Source organism: Pterocles gutturalis, unplaced genomic scaffold (assembly GCF_000699245.1).
Source record: "Pterocles gutturalis isolate BGI_N339 unplaced genomic scaffold, ASM69924v1 scaffold1198, whole genome shotgun sequence".
Lineage (NCBI taxonomy): Eukaryota > Metazoa > Chordata > Aves > Pterocliformes > Pteroclidae > Pterocles > Pterocles gutturalis.
In genome coordinates, this window is record NW_010120238.1 from 120,957 (window position 1) to 148,742 (window position 27,786).

The 27,786-nt window shown below is 45.9% G+C and overlaps 1 protein-coding gene across 1 annotated transcript in view; it reads right to left on the reverse strand.

Annotated features, from left to right (window-relative positions):
* Window positions 1-5,982: 5,982 nt before the first annotated feature.
* Window positions 5,983-27,786, reverse strand: part of INTS9 (integrator complex subunit 9) — a gene marked incomplete at its 5' end in the record, with an annotated part of 44,246 nt that continues 22,442 nt past the window's right edge. Inside the window, 5 exons of the mRNA XM_010076816.1 lie at window positions 5,983-6,447; window positions 8,001-8,138; window positions 10,366-10,464; window positions 25,087-25,254; window positions 26,878-27,002. Of these exons, the coding sequence (XP_010075118.1) occupies window positions 6,271-6,447; window positions 8,001-8,138; window positions 10,366-10,464; window positions 25,087-25,254; window positions 26,878-27,002 (707 nt within the window). The remainder of the gene's footprint in view (window positions 6,448-8,000; window positions 8,139-10,365; window positions 10,465-25,086; window positions 25,255-26,877; window positions 27,003-27,786) is intronic.

A 27,786-nucleotide genomic window follows, 5' to 3' on the forward strand; every position in this document is an offset into this window, starting at 1 on the left:
CCTCGCTCCCCATCACTCTCCCGTGATTTCCAAGGGGTTCCTGGGTAACTCCGAAGCTCAGGTCAGGTTGTACGATTCCGCACAGAGCAGCCCCAGGGAAAGGCCTTTTCCCCTTTTCAGTGTTTCTGCTGCTTCCCCCAGGCCTGGGGGGTTGCAGCCGGGGAGTGCCGAGCGAGGTCTGTTCTCACATTCGCTGTAAATAGCATCGTCTGCGGTGACACGGACCCCCCTGGACCCCGTCCGTGTCGCCTCGCGCAGCCCCCGCCCTCCCCTACGCCGTGGTTGTGCTAACTGCTCTGTGAGCACCAGGTTTAAAAAAAAAAAAAACAAAAAACGAGAGAAAAAGAAATAACTCCTTCAACACGAGCACAATGTTGAGTTTTTTTGTAAAAGGATCCAATAAATGGAGAGTTTAACTTGAGAGCGTCTCCGTGCCTCCTTCGCCAGGGGCTGGGAGACGGGGTTGGGACCAGGACAGGGCTTGTAGCAGCAGCTGCGCTGCTCCGTGGCCCTGGGGCGCCCCAAAACCGGGCATCTCCCCAGGGCTGCGCGTCCCAGGAGGCAGGTGAGCTGGTCTGGAATGGTGGAAACCCCTCAGGGATGGCAGCGTCTGCCGCTAAAACCAGTTCTACCCATGAGAGAGCTCATGGCTGAACCAGGAGAACCCCTGGAGCTTCAGGGGACATCCCATCCAGCTGCCACCGTGACACAGGGCTGCTGGTGGCACTGGGAACATCCAGCCGGGACAGCGGGTCTTGGGGAGGATGGAAACCTCTCTTCCTTTCTGCTGCTTTTTTTTTTGCCTTTCCTCCTGAACAGATGCTTCCTCCGTGGTCACTTGGTCACCTCTGTGCCACCTGTCCCCGTGGGAAATGTGCCATGTGCCCTTTATTGTCCCTCCTGCCTTGGGGTAAAGCCTTTTTTTTTTTTTTTTTTTTTTTTTTTTTTTTCCCCTCCCTTACATGAGGGTTTGTACCTTGGGATGGGGCAACAGACACTGGGGCAAGGAGGAGGGGATAAATCCCCCTAATTTGCAGAGCAAATATGAAACTGGAGTAGAGCAGAATCAGAACAGAACAGAATAATTTCAGTTGGAAATAGAGCAGAATCAGGACAGAACAGAACAGAATAATTTCAGTTGGAAGGGACCTACCAGGACCCCCTAGTCCAACTGCCTGAGCGCCTCAGGGCTCACCAAAAGTTAAAGCGTGTTATTAAGGGCATTGGGAGCCTGGGCTTGGCTTAAATCCCCTGCGTGACGCTGGGTTTTGCTCAGGGTGCGACCAAACGGCGGCAGAGAGGTAAAGAGAGAATCGGGAAAGCTGCCAGACAGCACCTGCAGACAACCAGGGAAGGCGTGCGGCGGGCCGACGGCAGCACACGGTAATTTAGAGGCTCAAAATAGTAAATATTAAAAAAGTCAGAGGGAAATGAGCAGTTATTAGCAAGGCGATTAACAACAGACCTGTGCTGCGCTCAGTGTTGTGCCTGCAAGGGAAGGATAATTGTCACCGTTCGTTTTAACCCACTAAAAGTAATTTCATGTCATTAAAAAAAAAAAGAACAAGCCTAGATCAGGCGCCACCATCCCGTGTACGCCTCCCTGGAGCCCAGCTCTGCCCTGGGGATGCAGCAAGTCCTGTGGCAGAAAATCAACGTTGGTGTTATTTTTTTTCTCCTTTTCCCTTCAAGAATAAAAAAAAGACAAAGGAGGTGTAACACTGGTTCCTACCACCTTGGATTTAAAGCCTTTCGGAGTCTCTTCGTGCAGGCGGTTCTCTGCAGAGGGCCCCGCTCTCTTGCGTAGCTGGTTTTTAAGCTCTCACTCTGCACATGATAATAATAAAAATCAAAACGAATCCAAGGTGGGATGTCTTTGGACATGGTTGGGCTTCTTCCTGTAGCACCACGCTGCACGGGGCTGCGCTGCTCCACCCCTCACCTTTGTTGTTACTGAGCACCCATTCATATCAAGAAAATAATGATAATAAAAAGTTCTACCGCGAGGGAGGCCAGTGGTCACATTTTTGGTCATTGTTGCAGTAGGAAGCAGCTGGTTGTTAGAGGTTTTCTCACCATCTCACCACGCTCGAGATGGAGCCATCAGCCCTCAGGGACAAGGAGAGGAACGTGTCGTAGGGGACACTCAGGGACAGTTACAGGGCCAAGGGAGAGAAAAGATGGGGAATAATGGAATTTTTTGCATTAATCAAGGCAGGGACACCTTCCATGAGCCCAGGTTGCTCAAAGCATCATCCAGCCTGGCCTTGAACCCCTCCAGGGATGGGGCAGCCACAATGGGACCATGTGGCATCAGGGCCACTGACTGCCCTCTGGGCATGGTGGGGACAGCATGAACCTGGAGTTAAATGACTTGCTCCAGTTGTTTTCATTAAGGCTGACATTAATATAAAGAAAACACAATATACTCCTCTCCAACCAGGAAGATCTGTTCCATAAGAGCCAGCCAAGTGCAGAAGGCTGCTTTTAACCTTTTCTCCCCGTTATTCCCAGCCCAGCGGTGCAGCCGTGGCCGCAGTGCGGAGGCGTGCAGGTTGGGAAGCGCGCTGAGAATTAATCACTTGCCAGGGGCCAAGGTGCAGCCCTGCAAAGCGGCTGCTGGAGACGCAGCCCAGCTGCAAACGAGATTATTTGTGTTTCATCGGGGGAGCTGTAGAGCGGCCGGTGAAGCGCAGCACCGAGGTGAGACTCCCGTGTCAGACGTGGTCACAGGGACTGGGGGTGGCCGTGGCACAATGACCATCACACGGTGGCCAAGGGGATTGTTTTTTTTTTCTTCCTGGAAGAAGGAGAGTGAAACCAAGGAGCTTTGCTGTTGTTTGTCCATTAAGTGCACATCCCTGGTTAAAATGTATTTGTCGTCCGTCATACCCCACCTCCTCCATCGCAGCTCTCCTGGGCTGCCATGGTTACCTTTGCACGACTGACCCAGCCTGAAGAAATGCTCTTTAGTTTTCTTCCTCTGTGCAGAATGAACAAGCACTGATTTTTTCCTAGTTTAATCAAGTTTTTTCATTAAAGAATCCCCCCCAATAAGTTTATTTTTCCAGCAGGCACAACCTTGCCGTTTAAAGGACATGAATCAGTTTTTAGATACTGGACTGGAGCAGTAAGAAGTTTTCCTGCCCAAAATGACAAGAAGAAAAATGTAAAAACTTTAAAATGGATTTTGTTTTTCCCCAGGAAGGTGGGAAAACCTTTGGAAAGCCATTAGGTAGCAGATGACCTGATGAAATATCAGTGTGGCCGTTACTGGTCAGAGCTTTGCACCTCAAGTAAGGATTTTGGTGTGACTGCTCAATTGCATCCGTTACCTTTCGCAGTGAACCAAGCTGAAAACTAACCGTGGAGCTCGCGTACATTTCTAATCCTGTTAATCAGCACAGCAGCCCACTCCCAGCTCCCAAATTACCTTCAAACCACTCTGCATTTAACACAACTTCTGCCGCAGCAGCGTTCAGCTCTGAGTCTCAAGGCAGCCTGCAAAGGAGGATTTCTGTTTAGACACAAGGGGAAAGTGAGGCACTAAGCCAGGAACGTGTCCAGAAGCATCCATCAGAGGCAGGACTAGGCTGGGTCTTTCTAATTCTGTCAAGTTGGGCAGCACTGTGAGATTTCCATGGGGGTCAGAGCACCGGGGTTTATTTGGCCCAATTCTCACTCCTGTGGAGCAGCTCTTGTGGCCAATGCAGGCTGTCTGGCTCTTCACATTTAAATATTTCCCTAATGCTGTGAGATCGGCGCAGCCTCTCTGTCTAACCTGACTTTCTGCCGCGCTGGAGGTTATTCACCCCTGACAGGACTGCGTTGGACTGCGAAACTTCAGCAAAGACAGCAAACCTCTCTCTCTCCTTCCTGCCCTGGCACACCTGCCGTGTCAAAGAAACACACAGCTCCATTAAATCCTTTCTGCCAGCGAATCCACAGCCCTGTTACTGCAGGGCCCCATGTCACAGAGCCACAGCAATGTCATAGGAATGTCCCCGTGTGTCTCAGCACCCAGCTAGTTCAGCCCTTGGGTTCTGGCTCAGGGGAATCCCCTTGACTACAGGCAGCTCCAGCTCGGTGCTATCCCAGCTGAGGGCGTGACTCTTTGTAGCTGGGCTTCAATGCTTCTGACTCCTTGGGTCATAGAATCCCAGGATGGTTTGGGTGGGAAGGGACCTTAAAGCCCATCCAGTTCCAACCCCCTGCCATGGGCAGGGACACCTCCCACCAGCCCAGGTTGCCCAAAGCCTCATCCAGCCTGGCCTTGACCCCCTCCAGGGATGGGGCATCCACAGCTTCTCTGGGCTCCCCGCAAGGTCCCTGTGGGTCCTCCACGGCAGCAGACGGACTTGGATTTCTAACACTCGGTTGCTCGAGCACAACCTTCACGAAGCAGAAAGTTCTACCTGCATGTCCACCCGCTGGCATGCTGCTGGACTGCCCGCGCTCAGCCAACGTGGATGCGACACGCACCAACGCGCAGCCTCGGGTCTGGCTTCTTAAAGAAATGCGTGAAGTTCCCTGTAATTATAAATGCAAATTAGTACATTCACAAAATGAAGGTTCTGGAGCACAGGGACCAGTGCTGGAGCTGGTCGAGGGAACAAGGAGAAAGCCGCTCTCAAGGACTCTGGTGTTACGAGGCGCACTCTTCCCTCTCCCTGCTCAGCTCAGCAGTTTATCACGTGGCTTTTGCGTGTTAAGAATAATCTTTTTGGAGATTTAATTACAAGGTGAAATATATCCAATTCTTTTATTCTATTTTCGAGTGGTGATAAAGAAGCTGAGCTACTGCAAACGTTGTAAACTCTTATGAAGATTAATGCTGCTGCGACAAGGTTTTTATCACATTAATGACACTATTTCTCTCCCGCCCGTGACATACACACAAAGCGAAGGTATGGATGCAGTCTGTACATCCAATCGAGCAGAGATCCTTAATGTGTACGAAACGTGATGTGGAAACTGCAACAGCAAATAGTTTTTATTACAGAGCTGTTCTCCCACTGCCTTAATCTCCCCAAAGCTATAAACTGGAGGAGTCGTTATATTTTACAAATGTGTACACACACGCGCAGGCGGATGTGGAGCAAGCATGCAGATGCTTCTATAAACCACAGAATGGGCTTCCTCCTTGGCAGTCTTACTGTGCTTTTTATTTTTAACACCAAATAAATACAAAACAATCCAATAAAAAACAAACAGCAGTAAATCTGAGAAGTAGGTTGCTTTGAAAAGCGATACTATTAACTAAAGTTTAGGCCCCAAATATATGATTTTGGGAGTGAAAAACCTCCCCAGGTCTGCAGTACAGATGGCTTTGTATAAACGACACAGTATTTCAACCAGGATTGGGGATGGTGGGGGACTGAATGAACAGGTTTTTGGAAGGTAGAAACAAGAGGCACTTAAATCTCAAAGCTTTTTCATGAGCACTAGGAGGTGAACTACTTCACGGATTTTTGAAAGTATCTCCCCGAGCTACCTCCTCCACTGATGATGGAGGGACCCAGGAGAAACCAGTCTTGTCTCAGAGAAGAGCCTAGAGCCAGGCAGACAAATCTGGTCGTACCAGCTGAGGGTGCAGCATCAAGAACACCCTACATTGCTAAAGCATGTAACCTTTCCAAAATCCCACCGCTTTTGCAGAGAATGGCCAGGCTCTTGCTGCTTCAAAGCTATTCTTCATGTCCAGCATCGCCCTCTTGTTTGATTTTTATTTTTATAATCTTTGCCTTACCAGCTTTCTCATTCCTCTTCATGCCGCTGAAACCCTGATGCACAATGGAAGGACAGCCAGGCAATTGGATCTGGTGACCAGGAAGAAGCAGTGGGGAGAAAAAGAAATCTCCTAATATCTGAGGCCATTGTTTCAATATTCTTAGAGGAGTTTTCTCAGGTAAAGGACTGGGTCATACATTGCTGAGAAGGTCACACAGAGAAATGTCTGCATCCGCACACAATTCCACCCTGACCTGGTAAATATACACTCTATGTACTCTGCAGTTTGTATCTCCTATAAGATTCCAACTCTCAATTTTACAGCACAAGAACCCTGTCCAAAAAGTATTCAAAAACTCATTAAAAATAAAATTTAAAAAATATATATAGATATTAAAAAATACTTCCTTGCTTCTCTATGAAAAGAAAGGTGGTTTCTGGTCTCTCTGAATCAGGAAATTCTGTCTCTCCCTGGATGCATCCTCTGGAAAGCTCTTCGCTCTGGTGTGTCTCCTTGCAGAGCAGCACGATGTCCACGAGCTAAAATTTCTGCAGGAATTTGAGAACCAGGTCACGCAGTTTCACCCTCAGAGGTTCATCGTTGTCGCAGATGATGTGTGTGGAGTCCTCCTCAATCTGAATGAGGGTTTCTGCCTCCTGGAGGAGGACGATGTGGCCCTTGGCGGTGTCCTCCACCTTCACGTCACTGAAACCATGCTAGATGTAGCGTTGGGGAGGGAGTAAAAGAGAGAGAGGTTACTACAGCTCAGGAAAGTAGGCAGAGATGAAAGACCAGGGCACAGGGAGGGGGATATGGGAGAAAATACAGCGTGTCATTGCAGCTATCCTAGCTCTGTGGATTTGCAGAGGAAACGCCCATAGGGTAAGCTAAATATGACCCTCATCATACAGATGGATAAAGTACAGAACAGGGAGGTTAAAGGCAATATTTTCCACTGCACCAGGTCACTGCAATTGCAAAATGTTGAGACAGAGGATAAATGGCTCCTTTAACTACAGAAATGATCATCCACTGGCATTACTGCCTCAAAGAAGATGATAGTGAGTGGAGAGCTACTGAACCTCAGGGCAAACTTCCTCACAGGCAATCTGTCCTGGTTTGGGCTGGGACAGAGTTCACTTTCTTCCCAGCAGCTGGTGTGAGGCTGGTTTGGGTTTGTGCTGAGGAGAAGCTGATCACACACTGATGGGCAGAGCTGCTGCCAGGACAGTCAAGGACTTTCCAGCGTCTCTGCTGTGCCCGTGTCTGCAGGGGCAGGAGGAGCTGGGAGGGAGCACAGCACCAGTGACCAGCCCAGGATTCCACCTCAGGTTTGGGACTGAGACCCAAACTGGCCGACGGTCTGTTCCATCCCATGGCCAGTGTATAGATCAGGATCTGTCTGGAAGTTCTCTCTCTCTCTGGTTCAGCTCTCTTACGCTCTCTCAGTCGGCTCTCAGACTCTTGGACTCTCAGGCTCTTATTTATTTTCCGGGATTGTGGTTTTGGGACTCTATCTGCTCTGAGATCATTAGCTGGGAATGGGCTGCACCTTGGTCACTGGGTGTTGAGCAGTTGCACCATGTATCACTCTTTTGTGTATTTGTATATTATTATTACTATTATTATTATCATTATTATTTTCAATTTTATTGTAGTTTAACTATTAAATTGTTATTATCATAACCTACAAGTTTCTTTTCCCTTCACCCCTTTAATTCTCTCCCTCACCCAGGGGAGGGTGAGCGAGTGGCTGTGTGATGTTTTGCTGCCAGCCAGGTTTAAAACCACGACACAATCCACCAAGCCCCCTCTCCTGCAGCTCCTCAGAAGGCCCTTCTCTATCAGTGGAGACATTTCCAGGTTCTCCTCTTCATTCAGTCATGTTATTGTCACAAAACCTGCAGGAATTCATACCTTTGAGACCTCCTCCCCACTGTCCAAATTTATTGGAAATCAGCCAATGAGTCCAGAAGTTACACAAGGGAAAGTCACCCACTCATAGTGACCCCAAAAGCTCTGCTTCCACTGGAAACCAGGAGGACATGACTGACATGAAGCCCCTGTCTCAGGACATGCCTCCACAGGGAACTATTCCCTCCACATTCAGTGCAGGGACACACATTCCCTGAAGTGCTTTGCTAGCTCATTAGCCTCTTTCCATTTCAAGCCACACAAAAATAATTTTTCCTCTCTGCTAGCAAAGCAACACATTTCTGAGATCAGTACAAATCAGCTTGAACCTCACTTGCCACCAAAGACTTAATACCTTCTCAAGCGTCTGCACAAACTGGTCCACAGGAATGGAGCCGCTCAGCAAGGGCTTCAAAGGTTTACACTCTGGCACATCATCGCTCACTCGCTTTCTCTTCTTGCTGGCGGGAGGCTGTGGAGGCTTTGGAGGGAGCTAATGGATGAGAAGGTGCAGAGTAATGCAGTGAATCACATCAGCTTATTACAATTTAGTTGGAATAACAAGTACACGAGACAGAAAAGAAATACTGATTTTGTTTTCTGTGACTAGAGGGGAACATTGCAGTGCTGAAGGGGAGAGGAGAAACCCAGCCTCAGGTTCCACCGCAGCTCTGCACACACAAGCCACCATTTACAGAAATAAATTAGTAGTTTTAGTTCAAATTTCTGTCATCTTAAAACTTCTGTCAAATTCAGTTCTGTTCAAATTTCTGTCATCTTAAAAGGCCTGGCTGACTCAATTCAAGACTGAAGCTTTCTATTTTAGCATTCAAGTACTCTGCAATATTTTCTAGGAATCATGCCCTAAAGAAGTCAATGCCTTGAAAATCACACTCTGAAAGATGCAACAGGTCAAAAAATGGTCAAATTCAGAGCAAGTAACTACTCAGGGAATGAGAAAAATGGGTAATTTATTTCTCACTGGCCTCTGAAAAGTGAGCCCTTAGGAAGAACTTGGATACAGACACAGAGGTGTGAGAGATGCTGCAGTGCCTGAAAAATCACTGGAGTGTGATCTGGCTATAATTTTGTGCTGCTTCAGAAAGTTATATCTGCCTGAACTCATCCCCAAGACCCCTGCTAGCGGGGGGGAGGCAGGGTCAGCACGTGCAGCGGTAGCTAACCTAGCACTGCATGTGTGGGGTTAACTGAGCACTTCTGGAAGACCTTTTCATGGAGATGAAAACCAGGCTCCTATAAAAAGAACAGTGAGGAAATTATTGTGTGAAATAAGTCCACGTGCCCTGTGCCAAGTTAGTTAGGCTGGGGAAGTGTCAGGACTGGTCTTTCCCAGTGAACTATCACGTCAGTTCCTGGGAAAAAGGTGCTGGGGAAAATTTCTCCAAAATTTTGGCAAGACCGTTTGCCAGGGATGTGTCTGCTTAACACACAGGGAATTCGCCTGAAGCTACCCCAGTGCCTTGTACACTCCAAGTGACAGACTGGGCTCCTCTCAACCCCGTGTCTTTCCCATCATGTAGCATCATGTCTAAACCTGCTGCTGCGATGTCCCTGTGTTTCCTTCAACAGCCAGGGAAGGGTTTTTTTCATCCTTGGGAGAAAAATGTCGCCTGCTCAGGCTCCAGTTCCACAAGCAGGGATCCACTTGAGTCGCTTTACAAAACCCACCACCTTCCCTTTAGTTGGCAGGCCTAAGTGCACGTATCGTGTTACCTGTGCATGAATCACTCACATGGTTCTGCGTTCATAGATTGAGCTTTTGGGGCTTGTTTGCACAAAGCTTCTGTAACTCCCAGACGTCCCAGGCTCAGCCAATACGGACAGATGCTACTGTGCTGCCTTACCTCCATCCATTTGTGAGCGCTCTGGCATTTTAAGCCTAGGTCTAAGTCTGTTTTCTATCATGAATCAGAGTAGAGAGGGAGTAAATGAACACCACAAAGGAAAAAGCAGCCTCAGACCAACTGCACTTTAATACATCAATTTGTTCAGTGTTGCCTAGCGTATCTAGGGGACTGACTTGGAAAAAGTAAGACAGACTGTCTGCTGTGCACCGATATACATCCTCAGCCAATCTTTATGTCCCTGCATTAAAGACACTACCATGCTGGGCCCTCTTCCCAAGTGTGGTGGGCCCAGCCCAGCTCATGCATCAAAGGAGAAAGGTGACCAGGGCATCCACCGCTGGGCTCGTCCACCAGACATCAGCTCCCTCTGTAGAGCACTAACGCCAGGAATTGCAGCGTCAGCCTAAAGCAGCTGGGAGGAAAAGAGTGTACACCCTTACACAAGGATGTACAATCTGCTCCTTGGGGAACAGGGCAACTTAAGGAAGCCCCTTCACACACCTAATGTTTTAGGTCATCTCTCCCTCAGTTCTAAGTCCATGAGAGGCTGATCCTGGGGTTCGGGTTATGGAAGACAGCAGGACGATTTGTAGCCTCTCTTCATGAATAATCTCAGTTCCCCTTTTATCTTAGCCAGGCACGCGGCCCATGAAAAAGGGGTAGAGAGATTTATTTCCATCCCACTCTAAGTGTAATTCCTCACTTGTACATGCCAGGACAAAGCATCTGACAAGGACTCTGCTCCAGTGGGGAGGGAGTTGTTGGAGAGGTTGCCTCATGAGAACAGCTGGGGTCCCAGATGGCAGGAAACTCGGTGTAAGGATATTTTTCTCCCTTTCCCATTATACGTACCTGCAGCACGTGCTTGTTGTCTTTAGTATGCAACACCGCAGAAACTGTTGCTAAGGAAATACCAGGCTTAATCTCCGAGGGCACAAGCGAATCTGCAAGCTAAAGCAAAAGAAGGATTTTGTTCAGCAAGTGATAATCTCAAAATTTGTATGAATCCAGCTGTGATTCAAATTGGCAGCGTGGTATTTTTGAACATGGGCTAATGAACTGTAAACACAAACCCACCGATACAATGACAGAGCACTCCTCTCACCTGCTTAGCTCTCCTTCCAGCTCTTAAAGCCACTGGCTTTCATACCATCAATTTTATTAGTAAAACTCATAATCTAATTCAGTATTACTTATTAGGTTTGTTATGTCAATGGACAATGACAAATCAAAGCCAGTTTCCTTTCAGTTCCTTAGCGCTGAAGCATTCAGGCTGTAGAACAGCTGGAAGAAAAGGGTTTGTCCTAAAGATCCAATGGCTCTGTTGACTGGTTTGAAATTTTTCCTTACAACACTGCCTAGAAACCTTTCCAGTGCCGTTCACATAATTCTTCTCTGAAACAAATAACACTTAGTCTTGGCTCCAACTTTGAATTCAATGGCAATCTCACAAGATCCTCAGCACTGATGGTGTTGGCAGTGAACGTGGAGCGGGCAGTACTGCACCTGCTGAGATCTGTGGAAGCTGGCCAGCTGGGAAGCACCTTTTCCAGCCATGTTTCCAAAGGAACACTGCAGAAAACAGCGCTCACGAACACAGAAAATTGTCCCTGTTTTCCTCCAAGGGAGCTCTAGATAGGAGTTCCAGCTGCACTGGGTGCCCTGGAGTCCTGTCCAGCCCTGCAGCCAGGATGTGGCCCTACATAAACAGGTACCTTCACACCGCACGGGCCAGCAGACCAAGCCGTTTCCAAGTATCACTCCCAGCCAAGCACACTCCTATTATTCACTGTGGACACAATCATAGAATCCTAGAATGTTTGGGATGTAAGGGACCTTCAAGATCATTGAGTTCCAACCCCTGCCATGGGCAGGGACACCTCCCACCAGCCCAGGTTGCCCAAAGCCTCATCCAGCCTGGCCTTGAACCCCTCCAGGGATGGGGCATCCACAGCTTCTCTGGGCAACCTGGGCCACTGCCTCACCCCCCGCACAGGGAAGAATTTCTTCTTAATATCTCATGTCAGTCTCCCCGCTTTCAGCTTCAAACCGTTCCCCCTCGTCCTGTCCCTGCACCCCCTGATCCAGAGCCCCCCCATCTCTCCTGTAGCCCCCTTTCAGCACTGGAAGGTGCTGGAAGGTCTCCCCGGAGCCTTCTCTTCTCCAGGCTGAACAACCCCAAAGGCAGGGGTGTGAGAAGTGTGCTCTGTGTCTGCAGGGAAACCCTGCAGGTGCCTCACAAAACAAAACTAGGTAAGATTGCTCATGTGTTATACCACCGGGTGGGAGGACTTTTCAGTTGTGAAGACAAGTAACACCTAAAGGGACAGAATCTACTTGGCTGTTTTTCCCAACAGTTGTACCATCAACCCACCCAGACCATCTCATGTGGAAAGAGCCTCTACAAGATGATCTTTATTTGAACTCCATTCCCTTTCCCCTTCAAACACATGGCACCTCCAGTTGGAGCCAGATAGTAAGAAGAACTTAATCTCCAGGTAAAGGAGTTCTTTTGAAACTTCAGCTTTCTACTGCAGTGCCTCCATGGAGCAGAGCTCTGGAGAAGCAGCTGTCATCATGAGCTCTCTTTAGCTTGCCAGATGCTCCCATGCATGAAAAGCAGGAAGAGAAACTGAATGGATTTTAGAAACACAAGATATATTCCCATTTTGGAGACAGTGCATCTAAAAGCAAAGGAAGATTCAATTCCTTACCAAAGACCATCTAGTGAATTTTGAACACGATCCACACCAGGAGAGGGATGCAGCAGAACACGTGAACCCTGCCACTTCTCAAGAAACTTCAGGTACCGATACTTCACTGCCAAATGCTCTGGTCTGCTGTAAATTATGATTACGTAGGTGATCACTGTTTACTGCAAAGCTCTAATCCTTGTGAATACAGAAGCAACTGAACTTGAACTTCTAAAAACACTCACTACTGACCTAATCCTTTTGCCATCAAAGCACAGAGAAGGCTCTTCTGTCGGTTTCAATGGCAGCAGAGTTCAGCTGCTTCTCACAACTTCTGAAAATCTTACCTACCGCTATTAAAGCTGCAGGAACATTTTGAGAGCACCTCCTTGGAATAAGAGAGTTGGATAGATGTTTGTGTTGCAAAAACACACGTATTTTAAGGCTGCATTCAAATCCCCTAAATTTCGCACGTATTCAGACTTGGTGAACCTTAGAAATCAAAATTTCATGGAACAATTCAGATTTCTCTCTCCCTGGGACTCTGTTCAAGATCTTTAAAGCAGGCTATCTAAATACAGCCTTTAAGGTTTGCTGTTGAAAGCTAAGAGAATGGAAATACAATTATAACCCGTGTTTCAGATTTCCCTTGAGACCTAAAAATAGTAACACTTGCAGCAGTGTGTTATGCTGCACTTTGCTGTGGTCGAAGGCACCTTCCATTCCCACCGCTTTCCAGGGGAGGATCGATACAAAATGGGCTCTAATGAAGAACACATGGCAAAGTGACAACACTGTAAAGAGCAAGATCCTGAAAAACAGAGAGCTGCTTAGAATCAAAGTCCTCTTGTGCCACTGAAATACTTTGATATGAACATTTGCGCAGGCTTTAACCACACAGTGGGTAAATAGCAACACTTTAATTATTAACAGTCAAAATGACAGTAAGACAAATGTTCATTTTTATTTTCTCTAAGATACTGCTTCATCTCTCAGCCCTCTCCACGTTGCAGCCAATCCTTTTATTATAGAAGTTCACTGACCCAAACCAGAAAGGTCATTTAATCACATCCAGTAATTCACCCACCAAGACCAGACAGCACTGCTATACTCCTTTCAACTGACCTGCCGCACACACAAATCACAGAACTCTTCCAAAAGGCTGGATTAAAGCAACCCTTTTCAGAGATAGCAAATCTTGTCTCTACTCCAAGCAATGGCAACTCCACCATTTCCTCTCGCCAAGCTGTTCCAAACTTTAATTTTCCTTGCAGCTAGGAAACTGTGTCTTATTTCAAGGTTGAATTTTTCCAACTTTCAGTTGCTGGATCTTGTTGTGCCTTTGTCTGCAAGATTGAAAAGCCCCCCACTACGCAAGAATAAATGCTTCTTCCTTCCAGTCATTATCACAAGTCTAATGCCACATGCTGGCATCAGGAAAGTCATGAAAGCAGAGAAGCACGGCACTGAGCGCTAACATCGCATTAATCAGTCCCCTGCCTATGGATGAGCACTTCGACTGCCTTAAGACAAACTCATCTGTGTCTGTATGTGTACTGTGTTTTTCATTTTTTTTAAATCCCTCCTGTTAAGGAAAGTTTAAAACAGAGACCAAGTGAAAAACAAAAGTCATTGACTGAAACTGCAAGTGTTGGTGTGAACCTTGTAACGGCTGAAAGAGAGAAGAGTCAGTTTGGGAAGTTTTGCTCCCATGAGCAGAGCTGTCCACCTATGTTCTTACAGAGTAAAGACATTTTTACCATAAACTGCAGTTGAATCTTTCCTGTAGGATTGCATCTTCCACAACAAAATGAGATCTGACACTTACTATGTGAGCCCGAACATCGTTGTTGGCCAAACTACAATTGTTTATAAAGAAGAACAACGCACACAGGTTAGGTTAGTTTACTCTGAAGTCTGTCCTAAGGCTTTCATTGGGGACAACTCTCCCTAGGCTTAAAGGCGCATGCTGTCTTCAGTCACCAGGCAAAAATCCTCTTGTTGGCAATGAAGAGCTGAACAAGGACTGAGGATGGGTTCTGGAACCCCTACTGTAAATAATAATTGAGGCTGAATAATCAGTGAATAAAATCAGAATTTAGCACCCATGGTCTTGGTCCTGTGGAGGATTTTCCCAGGGACAGACGTGCACAGACATACACCAGCCAGTATTTTATCCAAGTTGCAGCTGTACCGGCAGCAGTGACTACCAGTGATTTCTTCCTAGGTTTTTGGGATACCTCTCCAAACTTTTCCCTTCTCCCTCCTCCCCTCCAAGTTTTACAAGTGCAATAGTTCTTGACTTACACTGGAGAGGGTGCAGGAAGACTGCCCCAGCAGGGAGATCGGAAGTCTGAACTGAGTGAGTTGAGGTGAGCTGGATCCTCACCCTCCAGGACAGGAGCAAAGGGGAACTAGCAGGATATCAGTAATTAAAATTTCCTGAACTTTTAAGATCTGAAATTCACTGATGTGTACATTAGATTGTAGCATGTGTATTTAGAAAGGGACACAGCTGGGTTTTCACATCAACATTAAATGTGTATTTTCCAGATTTGCAAACTGTGCATAAATGTACAATCTCTGCATTGGAGTTAAGAGCCAGAGCTGCAACTCTGGATCAAACCAGAAAAATCAAAGACATGAAACATAGCTGTGAAACCACTAGGGAGGACAGACCCATTATGAACTCAACACATTGCAAGTCCTTAGAAAAAAATAAAGAAAGAATAAAGCTGTAATGTATTCCTTGGGGCAGGGATCGGTTTTGTTCAGTGCTTGTGCAGTACCTAGCGCTCAGAAATCCTACGAAGTGGTTCATTACTGACGCTACTATACTGCAGTAATATAGTAAACGGAAGGAAAATTTAAAAAAACCCATCAAAAGTGGATCACACACAACCAACACAGCAGCTTTCTCTGATACGAAAACTCCTGAAGGAATTGGGGCAGTCACAGTCTGTGCTTCATGAAGCACTAGCAAGGAACCACACGGGAAATTACAAACTGTGGCTTTCTACAGCAGTCCTGAGGTGAGGAAATTGCAGGATGAAGCAAAGATATCCCCAGACAACTACTGGGCTGCTGCTGCAATTCCCGAAGTGTCAGTCTTGAGCCCATTCCCATCCGATTTTTATTAATGACCTCAGTACAGAGTGTGCAGAAAGCCCTACTGAAGTTTGTAGAGGCACCGTTAATAGCTAGAAGGACCAGGCTATCACAGAGGAAGAACTAGATGACCTCAAGAACTGGAGTGAGAAAAACAAGATGAAATTCAGTAGCATGAAATGCAAGGCCAGGGGCTGGGCTAATACTGAGAATTTCTGCTGTGAGCTGGCAGCTGCTGGAAATGACAGAGGTGAAGGGTCCAGGTTTATTAGTTCACCCCATGAGAACTGAGAGTCACAAATGTGACACAGCCATGAAAAAGCTAAATGCAACTTCAGAAAATATCAGGTAATTCTAGCAGAGATGAGCTACTTCTATTATATTTGGCCCAGCAAAATCTCACCCGAACTACTTGTAAATTGTGGGTAATTTAAGTTCAAGTAAGATATACTGAAGGGTAGATCAGGGCAGGAGAAGCTGTCTTGTAAGAGGAAACTAAATATCTCGGCTTGTTTAGCCTGGCAAAAAGAAAGCCAAAAGGAGACTTTGATTATTCTACATAAAAACCGCAGGGAAAATACCAACAAAAGGGAAAATCTATTTATGCTAAAACATTATGTTAAGAACGAGTATGTGCAGACCAGCCGCGCATATGTGTAGGATGGAAATTAGGATGTTTTCAGACATCAGAGACTGTGGGGGTTTGCACAGCATTCTAGAGGGAACAGCAGGGGCAAAAGTCTTCACAATATGAAGCTGGTGCCTTACATTTTATGAGGCACATTATAAACGCTATTACTAACTGCAGCTGGGCTCTGGCCATGTAACCCATGAGGGCACTTCCATTTCCAAATGGAAATGATTGCTTACAGCCTTGGAGCTTGACAGGTCTGACGAGATTCCCACCCAGATCCTAGCCCCTAAGTGGATACAATTCATACGTGACAGAAAAATACCCTCTCCCAACTATTAGAGAAGCCCAAAGATTTTAAAATCCGCCTGCTTTCAGAGGGAATCTACCAGGTCCTAGTGATCACAGTTTCACAGATTTCTTCCTCTGTTTTACCTTTATTGCCAACCGTGTCCTGGGGCATCCCCAGCAGCGTGAGCAGCAGGGCGAGGGAGGGGATTGTCCCCCTCTGCTCCGCTCTGGTGAGACCCCCCCTGGGGTGCTGCCCCCAGCTCTGGGGTCCTCAGCACAGGACAGACACGGAGCTGCTGGAGCGGGGCCAGAGGAGCCACGGAGATGGAAAAAATATGAGGACAGGCTGAGAGAGTTGGGGTTGTTCAGCCTGGAGAAGAGAAGGCTCCGGGGAGACCTTACAGCACCTTCCAGTGCTGAAAGGGGGCTACAGGAGAGATGGGGGGGCTCTGGATCAGGGGGTGCAGGGATAGGATGAGGGGGAATGGTTTTAAGCTGAAAGAGGGGAGATTTAGATTGGATATTAGGAAGAAATATTTTCCTGTGCGGGGGGTGAGGCAGTGGCCCAGGGTGCCCAGAGAAGCTGTGGATGCCCCATCCCTGGAGGGGTTCAAGGCCAGGCTGGATGAGGCTTTGAGCAATCTGGGCTGGTGGGAGGTGTCCCCGCCTGTGGCAGGGGGTTGGAACTAGATGACCTTTAAGGTCTCCTCCCACCCAAACCATTCTGTGATTCTATGATTTCCAATAAGCAGTCCTCAGCAAAATCTGAACTGAGAACAACACGCCTCATCCTCCATCCCTCTAGTCCCCTTGCTATTCACATATCAAATCCAGTTTCTGGATGCAGAAAAGCATCTTCCTAGTGTACCTTTAATAGGAAAAGAGAGCCTAAATATTCACGTACTTAAAAGCTGTGCAATAGCCCTTTCAGAAGCAAGGATGATCTCTCCAGTCACTTTTGTAAACAGAAGAAAAAACATGGTCTTCATCCTATCTCTTCTATGTGGATGGTAGATAATTTCCCTCACCTCCTACCTCCCTGCCTCTCTTATCCCTTCACCATGTCAGTACCAGGGGCTCTGTTGCCAAGTCACTTGAAACCAGACAAAGGAATGCCCAAGATCTTATAGTGTGGGCAGAAGTCTGAAACAGATCCAGCCTTGGCTTTCTACCATCTGCTATACCAGGCAGAGTGTGAGTGCAGGAAGTGTGCAAGTATCAGATCCTGCAGAGGAAACAAAAAGATATGTGGTCAAACACATGCACTGAAGGGGAAAGGTCTAAAGATTTACACATGGCTGTGGAGTAAGCATTCATAACCAGCAAGCGTATCAAACAAAGCACAAGCACGCTGCAGGCCATTTGTGCCATGGAAATTGGGGAATCTTTCTAATGAGATTTAAAGGAACAGGGCATCTCCAACAGGGAAGAACAAATATCCTAGAATTAAGGCCATCTATATAATCATTAGCGGGTGATCTGAGTCATGTCTTGTTGGGGTTTCAGCCTCAGATTTTATAGAATCCAAGTGTTTTAAATGGGATGATTAAGTTGCTAAACTAACCCTAACTTAGTAGATCATTTGGTCTCTGTGGGTCTGCTACCATTTTCTCTGGAGCTGATTTTAAAGTCTCATTAACTTTAGTGGATGAAAAACCACACCATAAATATCAAAAGTTTTTGATATTACTGCTTGCAACTGCCTCCATCTTAGCTTTACTCTTCCATAGAGCCAACACGTAGTGGAGAAACAAAACAAGCTGAAGGGGTAGCCCTGCAGTTTTGAGCAATGAAAAAAACCTCATCTTTTCCATGTACATGTTGCATGTTCAACAAATGGGCCATGGCTCCAGATCAACATGACGAACCTTGTCCCCAAAGCCTGGAAATCAAAACAGAAAGATATGTACTGACCAACCAACAGGAAATAATCCTGGGTGGGATTATAAATGGTAGTCTCAGTACTAAAGCTAACCACTGGCTTTTTGCCAATCCTGTGCCAAGAGACAGTTTTAAGGAGGTATTTAAGATGTGTAATGAAGTAGATTTACAGGTATTTAATGAAGCTCTTCCCCAGTATGCTGCATAGCCTGGGAGCAGGCAAGAAACAGTCGTCTGAGGAACTTAAAAAAGGACAGTGGAAGCCAGAACCATCAAAAGCAGAAATCAGCTTCAAACTCAAATGAGAAATGACAGGTAGGGGAAGCAAGGACATGAAATATCTTCAAAGGCAAGCAGCCTGCAGATGCAAAAGATGAATCATTTGGAAGACATGAAAAGGACATAAATCAAAATATTCAAAATAGAGTAACCAGTTCATGGGTCAGAATGTCAAGTCAGAATGGGATGTTGTTGAAGCTGATTGGGAAAAGAGGGGTGAGTGCCTGGCTAGAAAAATGTTATCTTACAGCCAGACATCAAAAACGAAGGAGAAACAAACCTGGATATTAATGCGGGCAGGCAAAGGCCGGCTGGGAGCAGAAAAGCAGATCCAAGTCTCATCAATCTAAACAGGACAATCTGTGGATGAGACCAACCAGAGGAAAGGTACAGCAAAAAACCCCCAAACCAACCCAAAAGCAAAGGAAATGAGGGATGACATGTTCAAAGCCCACAAAAGATGGGAGGAGGGAGGAAAACTCTCTGCAGAAGCAATGGGATGCTGAATGGCCAGGAGAGAAGAGGCACGGGAGTGAGGTGGGAGACAGTTTTAAGTAGAAAGGAACATCTGATTGCATTGAACAGCAATGACACAAATCAGGAAGACAGCAGACTACAGTGGTTCTGGCTTTGTCTAAGAAAAGGCTGGTAAAAGCTGGGACAAGACTAGTTTGATGGAATGTCAAAAGGTGACATCAAACTTGGAGAAGGCCTGTGCTAGAATGACGGCGGGACTCCAGGCAAGTCAGTGAGCGTGGAGCTGAAGGGAGGAATGATAGTAGAAAAAACAAGGAAGATGGTTGTATTTCATTTACTTTATGGTAAGTGAGGCTACGGCATCTTTATACAATGGGGAATCGTCAGGGGAACAGGAATGGAAAGGTCAGGAGACTGAATAATGTGGGGTCACCAAAATAAGGCCACGGTTAGAAGAAGGACAGACAACAAACTTGTCAGTCCCTGAAAAATGGAAGGAAGTTGGAGAGGTAAGATGAAATCCATGTTTTGCCTTTCTTTCTCTCAAAAAGGAATTGTCAAGAACCTACACGGAAAGAGAAGTCAAAATAAGAAAAGGGGAGGGTGGAAAGAAATCTACATAATTATAATGGGCTGCCAAGTGGCTGTTTTCCTAATTCTTCTCTGCAGTAGTTCCTTATAATTTCACTTCACATCAGGCTGTGCATTGCACAGTCACACTCCCCTGGACTGGCCTGTGTCCTGAAAAACATGCAAACAGACTGTTTAAAAAACACCGAGCCCTCACTGAAGTCAGTCTGCTCCTGAAATCAAGCGATCCGCACCATTGTTCATCTGTAATTAAACTGGAGGCACATTATTTGCTCAAACACTACTGTTTTATTTATCTGTTTGCTCCAGAAGGTGTTTTCCATTTTCCCATAGTTCTCCTGTGAATAGACAATGGCTAACCAATTTCCAGGAAGCAGTCTTTTTTCTTATTATTTTTTAAAGTGAAAGGCAGATGCTGAGAAGAACAAATTAGTTAAAGTGTAAAGGTTTCCACAATACCTCCGAGAGCCATTCCAGCCTGGTGCCTTGGGACAGTTAAAACCTCTCTCTAAACAAAAGCTGCTCTGAGTGTAAATCTCATTAACATACAACAGTCCTGCTTGACCTGACTTTGCTCTTTGGCGAAGTGATTGAAATGTAGACAAGCTCCAGCAGTATCAGTAAATTTCCATTAGTCTGACAGGCCAGAATCTGAACCACTGAAACAGTTTTGGAAAGGAGATTTCACACTACCATACCGTCAGTCTGTATTGACTGAAACCACGCTGAGCCAACTGTTTGGTTTTCAAAAGCTTTAAGAACTGAGACAGAAGTTTCAGCACATGTCCGCTTCTGAGAAAGGGCTGTGGATGCTAGGAGAGGGCACTGATCAGGATTTCATTGAAGCAGACATTCTTTTACGAGACTTTTAGCTGTACCTTAGACCCAACTCCTAGCCCTGGAGCATACCTAGCAATTATTTTTTTTACAAGAGTGGATTTCATCATTCCATTTTCAGCTAACATGGTTTTGACATATATCAAGCCTTGCAAGGTTTGCTAGGAGCTATAAAATATCCCTTCCAACTGCTGCAGGAGCCTTCACAGGACCCCAAAGCTGGTGGTAGCCCATGTGAAACAAATGCCATTTCCTTGCAGAATAGAAATTCCTATATATTCAGGCACCATTAAAGAGTCTTCCTGGATGAAACTACTGCAAAGGGGACACCAAGCAGCAAATACTCTCCACCAGGGAGCCTCATCTACCATATCTGCAATCCCGTCCTGCACAACCCATCCAGTACAAGGGGCAGTTACAGACATTTTTTTGCCACTACTGTGTAAACCCTGCCTGAAACCAACAGGCCATTTGCATCCACCTCTCAAAACCAACATCCTACTGGTCCCTCCGCATAATGGGACACACTTCTGCTGAGAGAGGGAAACGGCTGAGAGGGGGAAAGAGGCAAGCCATGCAAATGGCGTGTAGAAATTATTAGGGAGGTAAGGAGATAATATCACCATAATATCATGCTTATTTAGCGAGTCAGCATCAAAGGAAGTACAGGCCCCAGGAAAAGACAGTCTTTTCCTCCCTCTCCCATTTATTTGAAAACCAAACAATGATCCTTTCGGATCAACTGCTGTGACTGGTTACACAGAGTAGGAGAGATTACACAGCTACACTTCTCAGCGGTTATCAGCTACACTGCCAAGACTCAAAGACCAAAGTCAGAGAGGGTGGGAGACAGCGTACCATCCCTCCCATGGCTTATCACCACTCTGCAGGGCAAGCTGGAAGCAAAAACCAGCCTCACATGGTGATGTGATGAACACATGCTGAAATAGAGATGGTCCTGAGGAGACAGTCTGTGATCACTACAAATTTGGCACTGCTATTCCTCTAGCAAGTTCCCTTAAAAAGAATGAGCAAAGATCTCTTTTTGAGGATGATTTGCATGTCTCAGTGCTGGGGAATGGCATCCTACGAACAGCTCTGAACCACAGCCTTGATCTTAGAGGCAAGCACACAACCACTAACAGGTCTAACTCTCAAAGAACCCCCTGGTAGCAAACTCTACCTCCCTGACACCACGGTGAAGGACGACAGCATTCCTGAAAGTCTCAGAGATGATCTGGCCTAACTAACTTTTGTATTATCTTAAAAAGTCTTTTCAAGACTGTCATTACATACCAAGCAGCTTTTTGTAACATGTTGGTAAGTGCAGCTTTGGAACCAGGGAGAATACCTGGATATGGAAAATCACATGAGATGCTTCTACTCCCTGAGCACTGATAGCTGTGAAATTAGGACTCCTGTGTGATTATAATTTGATGTTATTTGCTAGAGGAAAAAAAGGGCTTTTTCTGTCAGTATTCCTGTCTGTGCAGCTTTCTGCTCGAACATCCCTAAGTTAAAGTGAATGCGATTAGAAACCATCTCTCATTTTCTGTGTGTCCTTCTTTGATACCCATTCCCAGGCTGGAGAATTCCACACTGTCCACAGAGCATCCTCCCTCCAACATCTCAGCAGTTTGGGGAAGTGCTCTTATTTCTATGCACTGCTTTTACCTAGAAGTACAGGAAGAATCTATTCGCTTCAGTGACAGACAGCACCTAAGAACCACTGGAGATGTGGGGTTGAGAAACAGAGAGCATTTTCACATCGGTGACAGCCAGTGAGGTTGAATCCACGTGGCCTCTTGAGCCTCAAGTGTCAGGGATGCTGCAAGGTGCCATGCTGACGAGAAATACTGACTTGTTTTCAGATGCAGTTTAGTACTGATAAGCTCTGCCAGGGAACTCTAAAGTCCTCGGTGCCCTTTTGCTATCCCTTTCCCGTGTGAACTGCTTTTTGTGTTTTAGACTTGTGCTGATCATACAGGAAACTGAACCTGCGACTCCCATGGGCCAGCCTAGCTATCTTTTAGACAGCCCTGTCCCTTGACAGGAACTCCAAAATGTATGGGGTATGGTGAATGTTCCTCTGTAGCATTGGTGCTAATCTGCATACTGTTTGCATAGACAGCTGGTATCCACCTTCTTCACAGGGCTGACACAAGGGACAGGCTCACATACAAAGGCTCACTTACACCCTCACGGTTTAGGGGAAAACCCAAAGCTTCAGTGGAATTTAAGTAACAGGTAAGCTGTGTGCTGGCTCACTGCACTCAGAACGTAAGGTTTGTTTTGATCATGCTGGTGAATGGAAGCCACGTTCTACTAGTCTTAGGTTTAACAGGATCCAATAAAGATGCAAATTTACTAAACAATTGAATATACATACTGGAGTCGCATCCAAGTATATTTTCTAATTTAAAAACCCCTCTTTGTCTCTGGCAGTCACTCATGTGAAATGGTAGGAATGGGTGATGAGGACTGGCAGAGGGACCTTGTTGCATGCGTACCAGTTCTGTACTTCATGTTTGGCTTAACTTAGGGTATTTCCTCCTCTACTCTCTGATTAAAAGTAGACTCACATATTCAACAGTTTCCAAAGGGCAGTAATGCCTGTTTGTAAAAAGTCAATGTCACCTTTGATCCAAGGACACATTTGTGCTGATTGGATTGTCAAAAAAATATTTTAAGATCATGCCTGTTAGCACATGGGTCACCATTTCTATTATGGGTACATTTATATTTGATTTATGGGGTTAATAAATTATTAATAGATGCTGCAGGCAGAAGTAGTCCACATTATAGATGGCTACAAGCAACCCATTAGCCTGTTGGACTTCAGCAGTCTGTAGGAATTAACTATTTAGTGTTGTAACACAAATGAACCATTTCCCTACTATGCCTTTAACGTACGACTGAATACTGCTCCTCAAGGGAAAGGGCATTTCTCATGGCAGGTACAGCTGGGGAAGGAGAAAGACAGCTCCCAGCTACTAACTCCCATATTCTCTGGATCCTTTCCACAGCCCTGGGCCACTAATTCCAACTGCAGTGCCTCTGCTTATATTTAAACTGGAGATGACTGGCTTGCCCCACAGGTGGCTAGCAGAGATCGCCTTTTGTTCTGTATTTTGAGATGTGAAATATCCTTGCAAAGGACAATTAACTTGAACATATGTTTTGCTTGCCCACAATGTTTTTTCAATTCCTATTAGTTTACACGGTGAAAATCTTTCTCAGAAATGCTTCTTTCTTAGCCCTCCATTTCAGAGAATCATAGAATGGGCTGGGCTGGAGGGGGCTTCCAAACTTCCAGCTTCTCAAATATGATGGATAGTGGCTTAGCAACTTCATCCGCCAGTTCCCTCAGGACCCGTGGATGCAGCTCATCAGGTCCCATGGACTTGTGCACCTTCAGGTTCTTAGGTGGTCTTGAACCTGATCTTCTCCTACAGTCCCTCATTCTCCCAGTCCCTGCCTTTGCCTTCTGCAACTTGGGTGCTGTGGCTCAAGCACTTGCCGGTGAAGACTGAGGCAAAAAAGTCATTGAGTACCTCAGCCTCCTCCATACCCTGGGTAGTAACCAGGTCTCCTGTTTCCGTACAGAGAGCCCCCACATTTTCCCTAGTCTGCCTTTTATCACCAATGTACCTATAGAAGCTTTTCTTGTTGCCCTTGATGTCCCTGCCCAGATTTACTTCGATCAGGGCTTTAGCTTTCCTAACCTGATCCCTGGCTGCTTGGACAGTTTCTCTGTGTTCCTCCCAGGCTACCTGTCCTTGCTTCCACCCTCTGTACGCTTCCTTTTTGTGTTTGATTTTGCCCAAGAGTTCCTTGTTCATCCTTGCAGGCCTCTGGGCATTTTTTGCCTGATTTCCTCTTTGCTCCTGAGCTTGCAGGAGGTGATCCTTGAATATTAATCAGCTTTCTTGGGCCTCTCTTCCCTCTAGGGCTTTATCCCATGGCACTCTGCCAAGCAGATCCCTGAAGAGGCCCAAGTCTGCTTGCCTGAAGTTGAGGGTATTGAGTTTGCTGTGCACCCTCATTGTCCTAAGGATCTTGAACTCCATCATTTCATGGTTGCTGCAGCCCAGGCTGCCCTTGAGCTTCACATTCCCCACCAGCCCTTCCTTGATGAGAACAAGGTCCAGCATAGCACCTCTCCTCGTTGGCTCCTCTGTCACTTGGAGAAGAAAGCTATCATCAGCGCATTCCAGGAATCTCCTGGCTTGCGTATGCCCTGCTGTGTTGTCCCTCCAACAGATATTGGGGTGGTTGAAGTCCCCCATAAGGACCAGAGCCTGTGAACATGAGGCTGCTCCTATCTGTTTATAGAGGGCCTCATCCTGATGGGTGGCCTGTAGCAGACCCCCACTATAATGCCACTTGTCCCTGCCCTCCTTTTTAATCCTGACCCACGAGCTCTCGGTCAGCTCCTCATCCACCCCAGGCGTAGCTCCATGCACTCCAGCTGGTCACTGACGCAGAGGGAGACACCCCATCCTTGTCTCCCCTGCCTGTCCTTCCTAAAGAGCCTGTATCCCTCCACTCAGCACTCCAGTCATAGGATCCATCCCACCACATCTCTGTGATGCCAATGAGATCGCAGCCCTGCAGGCATGCGCACAACTCTAAATCCTCTTGCGTATTACTGATAGAAAGTGCTTTACACGACCATAGTCAACAGTAAATCACAGCCACAAGACACCTTTAGTCAAAGGGGCTACTTGAATTTGGCTGTATGAGCAGGAAGCCACCATCTTTTTCCCCACTTTTGTTACTCACTTCTGGCATGATTTCAATCTTCTCGTAGCGCCGTTTGTACGGAAGAGTCAGCACCTCTGCTCTGCGGTAGGACATCGGCGGGGGCTGGCAGTCTATCATCAGATCTGTGCGATGAGACTGGGTGGGTGGTGGCTGAGTGTACTGCTCCGGGCAAACTACATGGAGAGGCTGGAAAAGAGAGCGATGAATTACAAAAATGTTTGGTTGATTTTGTTCACTGTCCTACAACAGCAATCCCTGCCATAAGGAGGTTAGCAGATTGTTGTTGGTAAGCTAATTTATTTATTATGACAACAACATCCAAAAAATGCACTCCAGAAGATCCAGTCAGGATTGGAACAAACTGTTCCAGGCGCAGGAAGCCTTTGCTTTGTATACAACAGTGCCCAGAATAACAAGGCCTAAATTTGTGTCTTTCTTCAATACAAACAGTCATGTTAGCTGCCATAAGGAGAGGGAAAAAAAAAATATTCAGTAGCTTCTTCTTCCAAACCCTTGTCATCTAAATGGGAAGCAAACGCCTGTAGTGGTGGAGAGTATCACCAAATGGCACGGAGAGGCAGACGTATCAATATGCAGGGCTGCTTTGTGTCTTTCTTCAATACAAACAGTCATGTTAGCTGCCATAAGGAGAGGGGAAAAAAAAAATATATTCAATAGCTTCTTCTTCCAAACCCTCGTCATCTAAATGGGAAGCAAACGCCTGTAGTGGTGGAGAGTATCACCAAATGGCACGGAGAGGCAGACGTATCAATATGCAGGGCTGCAAAACCATTAGCAAAACAAGCAACTCTCAGTTTTCATGACCTATCAGCAATATATTAACAAAGAAACAGGCTGGTTGCCACAAGGATCATTGCAGGATTTCCGGAAGTCAAAGGATAATACAGTTTCTGCAAACTGTTTTGGAAACAGTGTTATACTTCAGTAGTAACATGGAAGAAGATGCTTATCAGAAAAACGGGCAATGGCATTGCTATCAGTCACGGTGACAAGCCAGGTCACAGAACAACGAGAGAAAATGATCCAGACATTGTTAAGAGGTTTGGAAGAATATGTATTTTTGTGTTCAACAAGTTGAAGATAGATCAAAGGGGAAAGGTCAGCCAGGAAAAAAACTGGGGATTACTTGAATTATGTCATGAGTCAGAAAGCAAATTTCAGTCGAAACAAATTGGATGGGCAAGGAGAGGCCACCGAAGCCAAAAAGAGTCAAGGAGGGAACACAGAGACTACATGAGTGCTCTGGCCTTCTTCCTGGACACAAGTAGTTTGGATTTTGCAAATGGAGTAAGGAAAGCAGTGGATTTGGAAGAAATGTGAGAGCGGAACTCCAGAATAGCAGTACCAGGACCAAAGCAAGAATCAACTGCAGATTAAAGAGCAGAGGACATGGTAAAAGCTGAGGGAGCTGAGGACACGCAGCACTTGGTACCCTTTAAATTAAGACTGTACTAGACACAGCCAGGCTTATTCATCCAAACAAGAAAAAGGGAAAAAGTTCTTATGACTATATATACCAAAAAAGGAGGAAAGGAATGTTGTACACACCATTTGCTCTGTGTTCTAAGCTTTTAGGGATGTTCCACCCACTCTGTGCAGAGATGAGCAGTGATTCCATATTCATTTTGGAGCGGGATCATAAAGGGAAGCTCAATGCTGTGTGCTCTCTCATGGAAAAAAGGGTGTTGTCTTGATTTTGCTATTGTTTAAGGTAACCGTTACTCACAATAGACCTATTTATTTCAGGCCCATGAAGAAACATAAGGAAAGGCAACAGAAATTCATTACCTGGACTTCTTTGAGCAACTTAGACACTTGAATAAAATTCAGTCTTGTGTCAATGGGACAGTAAACACATTTCATCGCCAAAGGTTGATAAGGAGCCAGGGCATCCAGATAAGAGAAATCTGGTTCTGAAAAGAGAAATGTTGAAAACATTGAATGCCTATTAAGAACAAAGATGGCCCAGTTCCTCTCTGATTCCACATTCTAGTCCAGGCAAGCTGTTTTCAGCAATGTTAATTCTATTATAGATTTGTCTTCCCTTCTTCCTTCCCCCACCTGTTATTTTCAGTTAATTTGATGAAAATTATGCCCACAATTAGTCTTACTTTAATCAAGCAACAGAGCAATACTATTTCATTTGAACACGTTATCGCATGTTTTTTGTAACAAATTTAATCATGACAAAAACATAATGTCTTATTTTTAATCATATCCTGTAAAAGAAGACAAGATGTATAAGTTTTTGGTATGATAAGGTAACCCAAATGTCAGCTTGTTTTTCATTACGACAAACAGGCAGCATAAAGACTGTATCTTGATAAACCTGAACCAACGTCCTCTGCTACAGACACACTACCTCCAAACTCCCCTTTTTCCTTACAGTATGTAAAGATGTGGGTTTTTTTTAATCTAAGTGCCAGGTTTAGACTGGTGGGTCCAAATTTTAGTATAACCCAAGAGGACCTGCAGGGAGCCCTCCTGTTGAAGGGACAGGCAACTGGGCTTTTTACAGCTACGCCAACAGAGCAGTTCCAGTTCAGGCCAGTATGAACTGAAGGTTTCTTGCAGCAGGGGCTATCCAGGAGAGACAGACTGTGATAACTATTAGTTGGTATCTTTATTAGACCTAGAAAGTCTCAACTTCCCTTTATATTCTTTATTATTGACTTTTTAAAGTCAGATTAGAGGTTT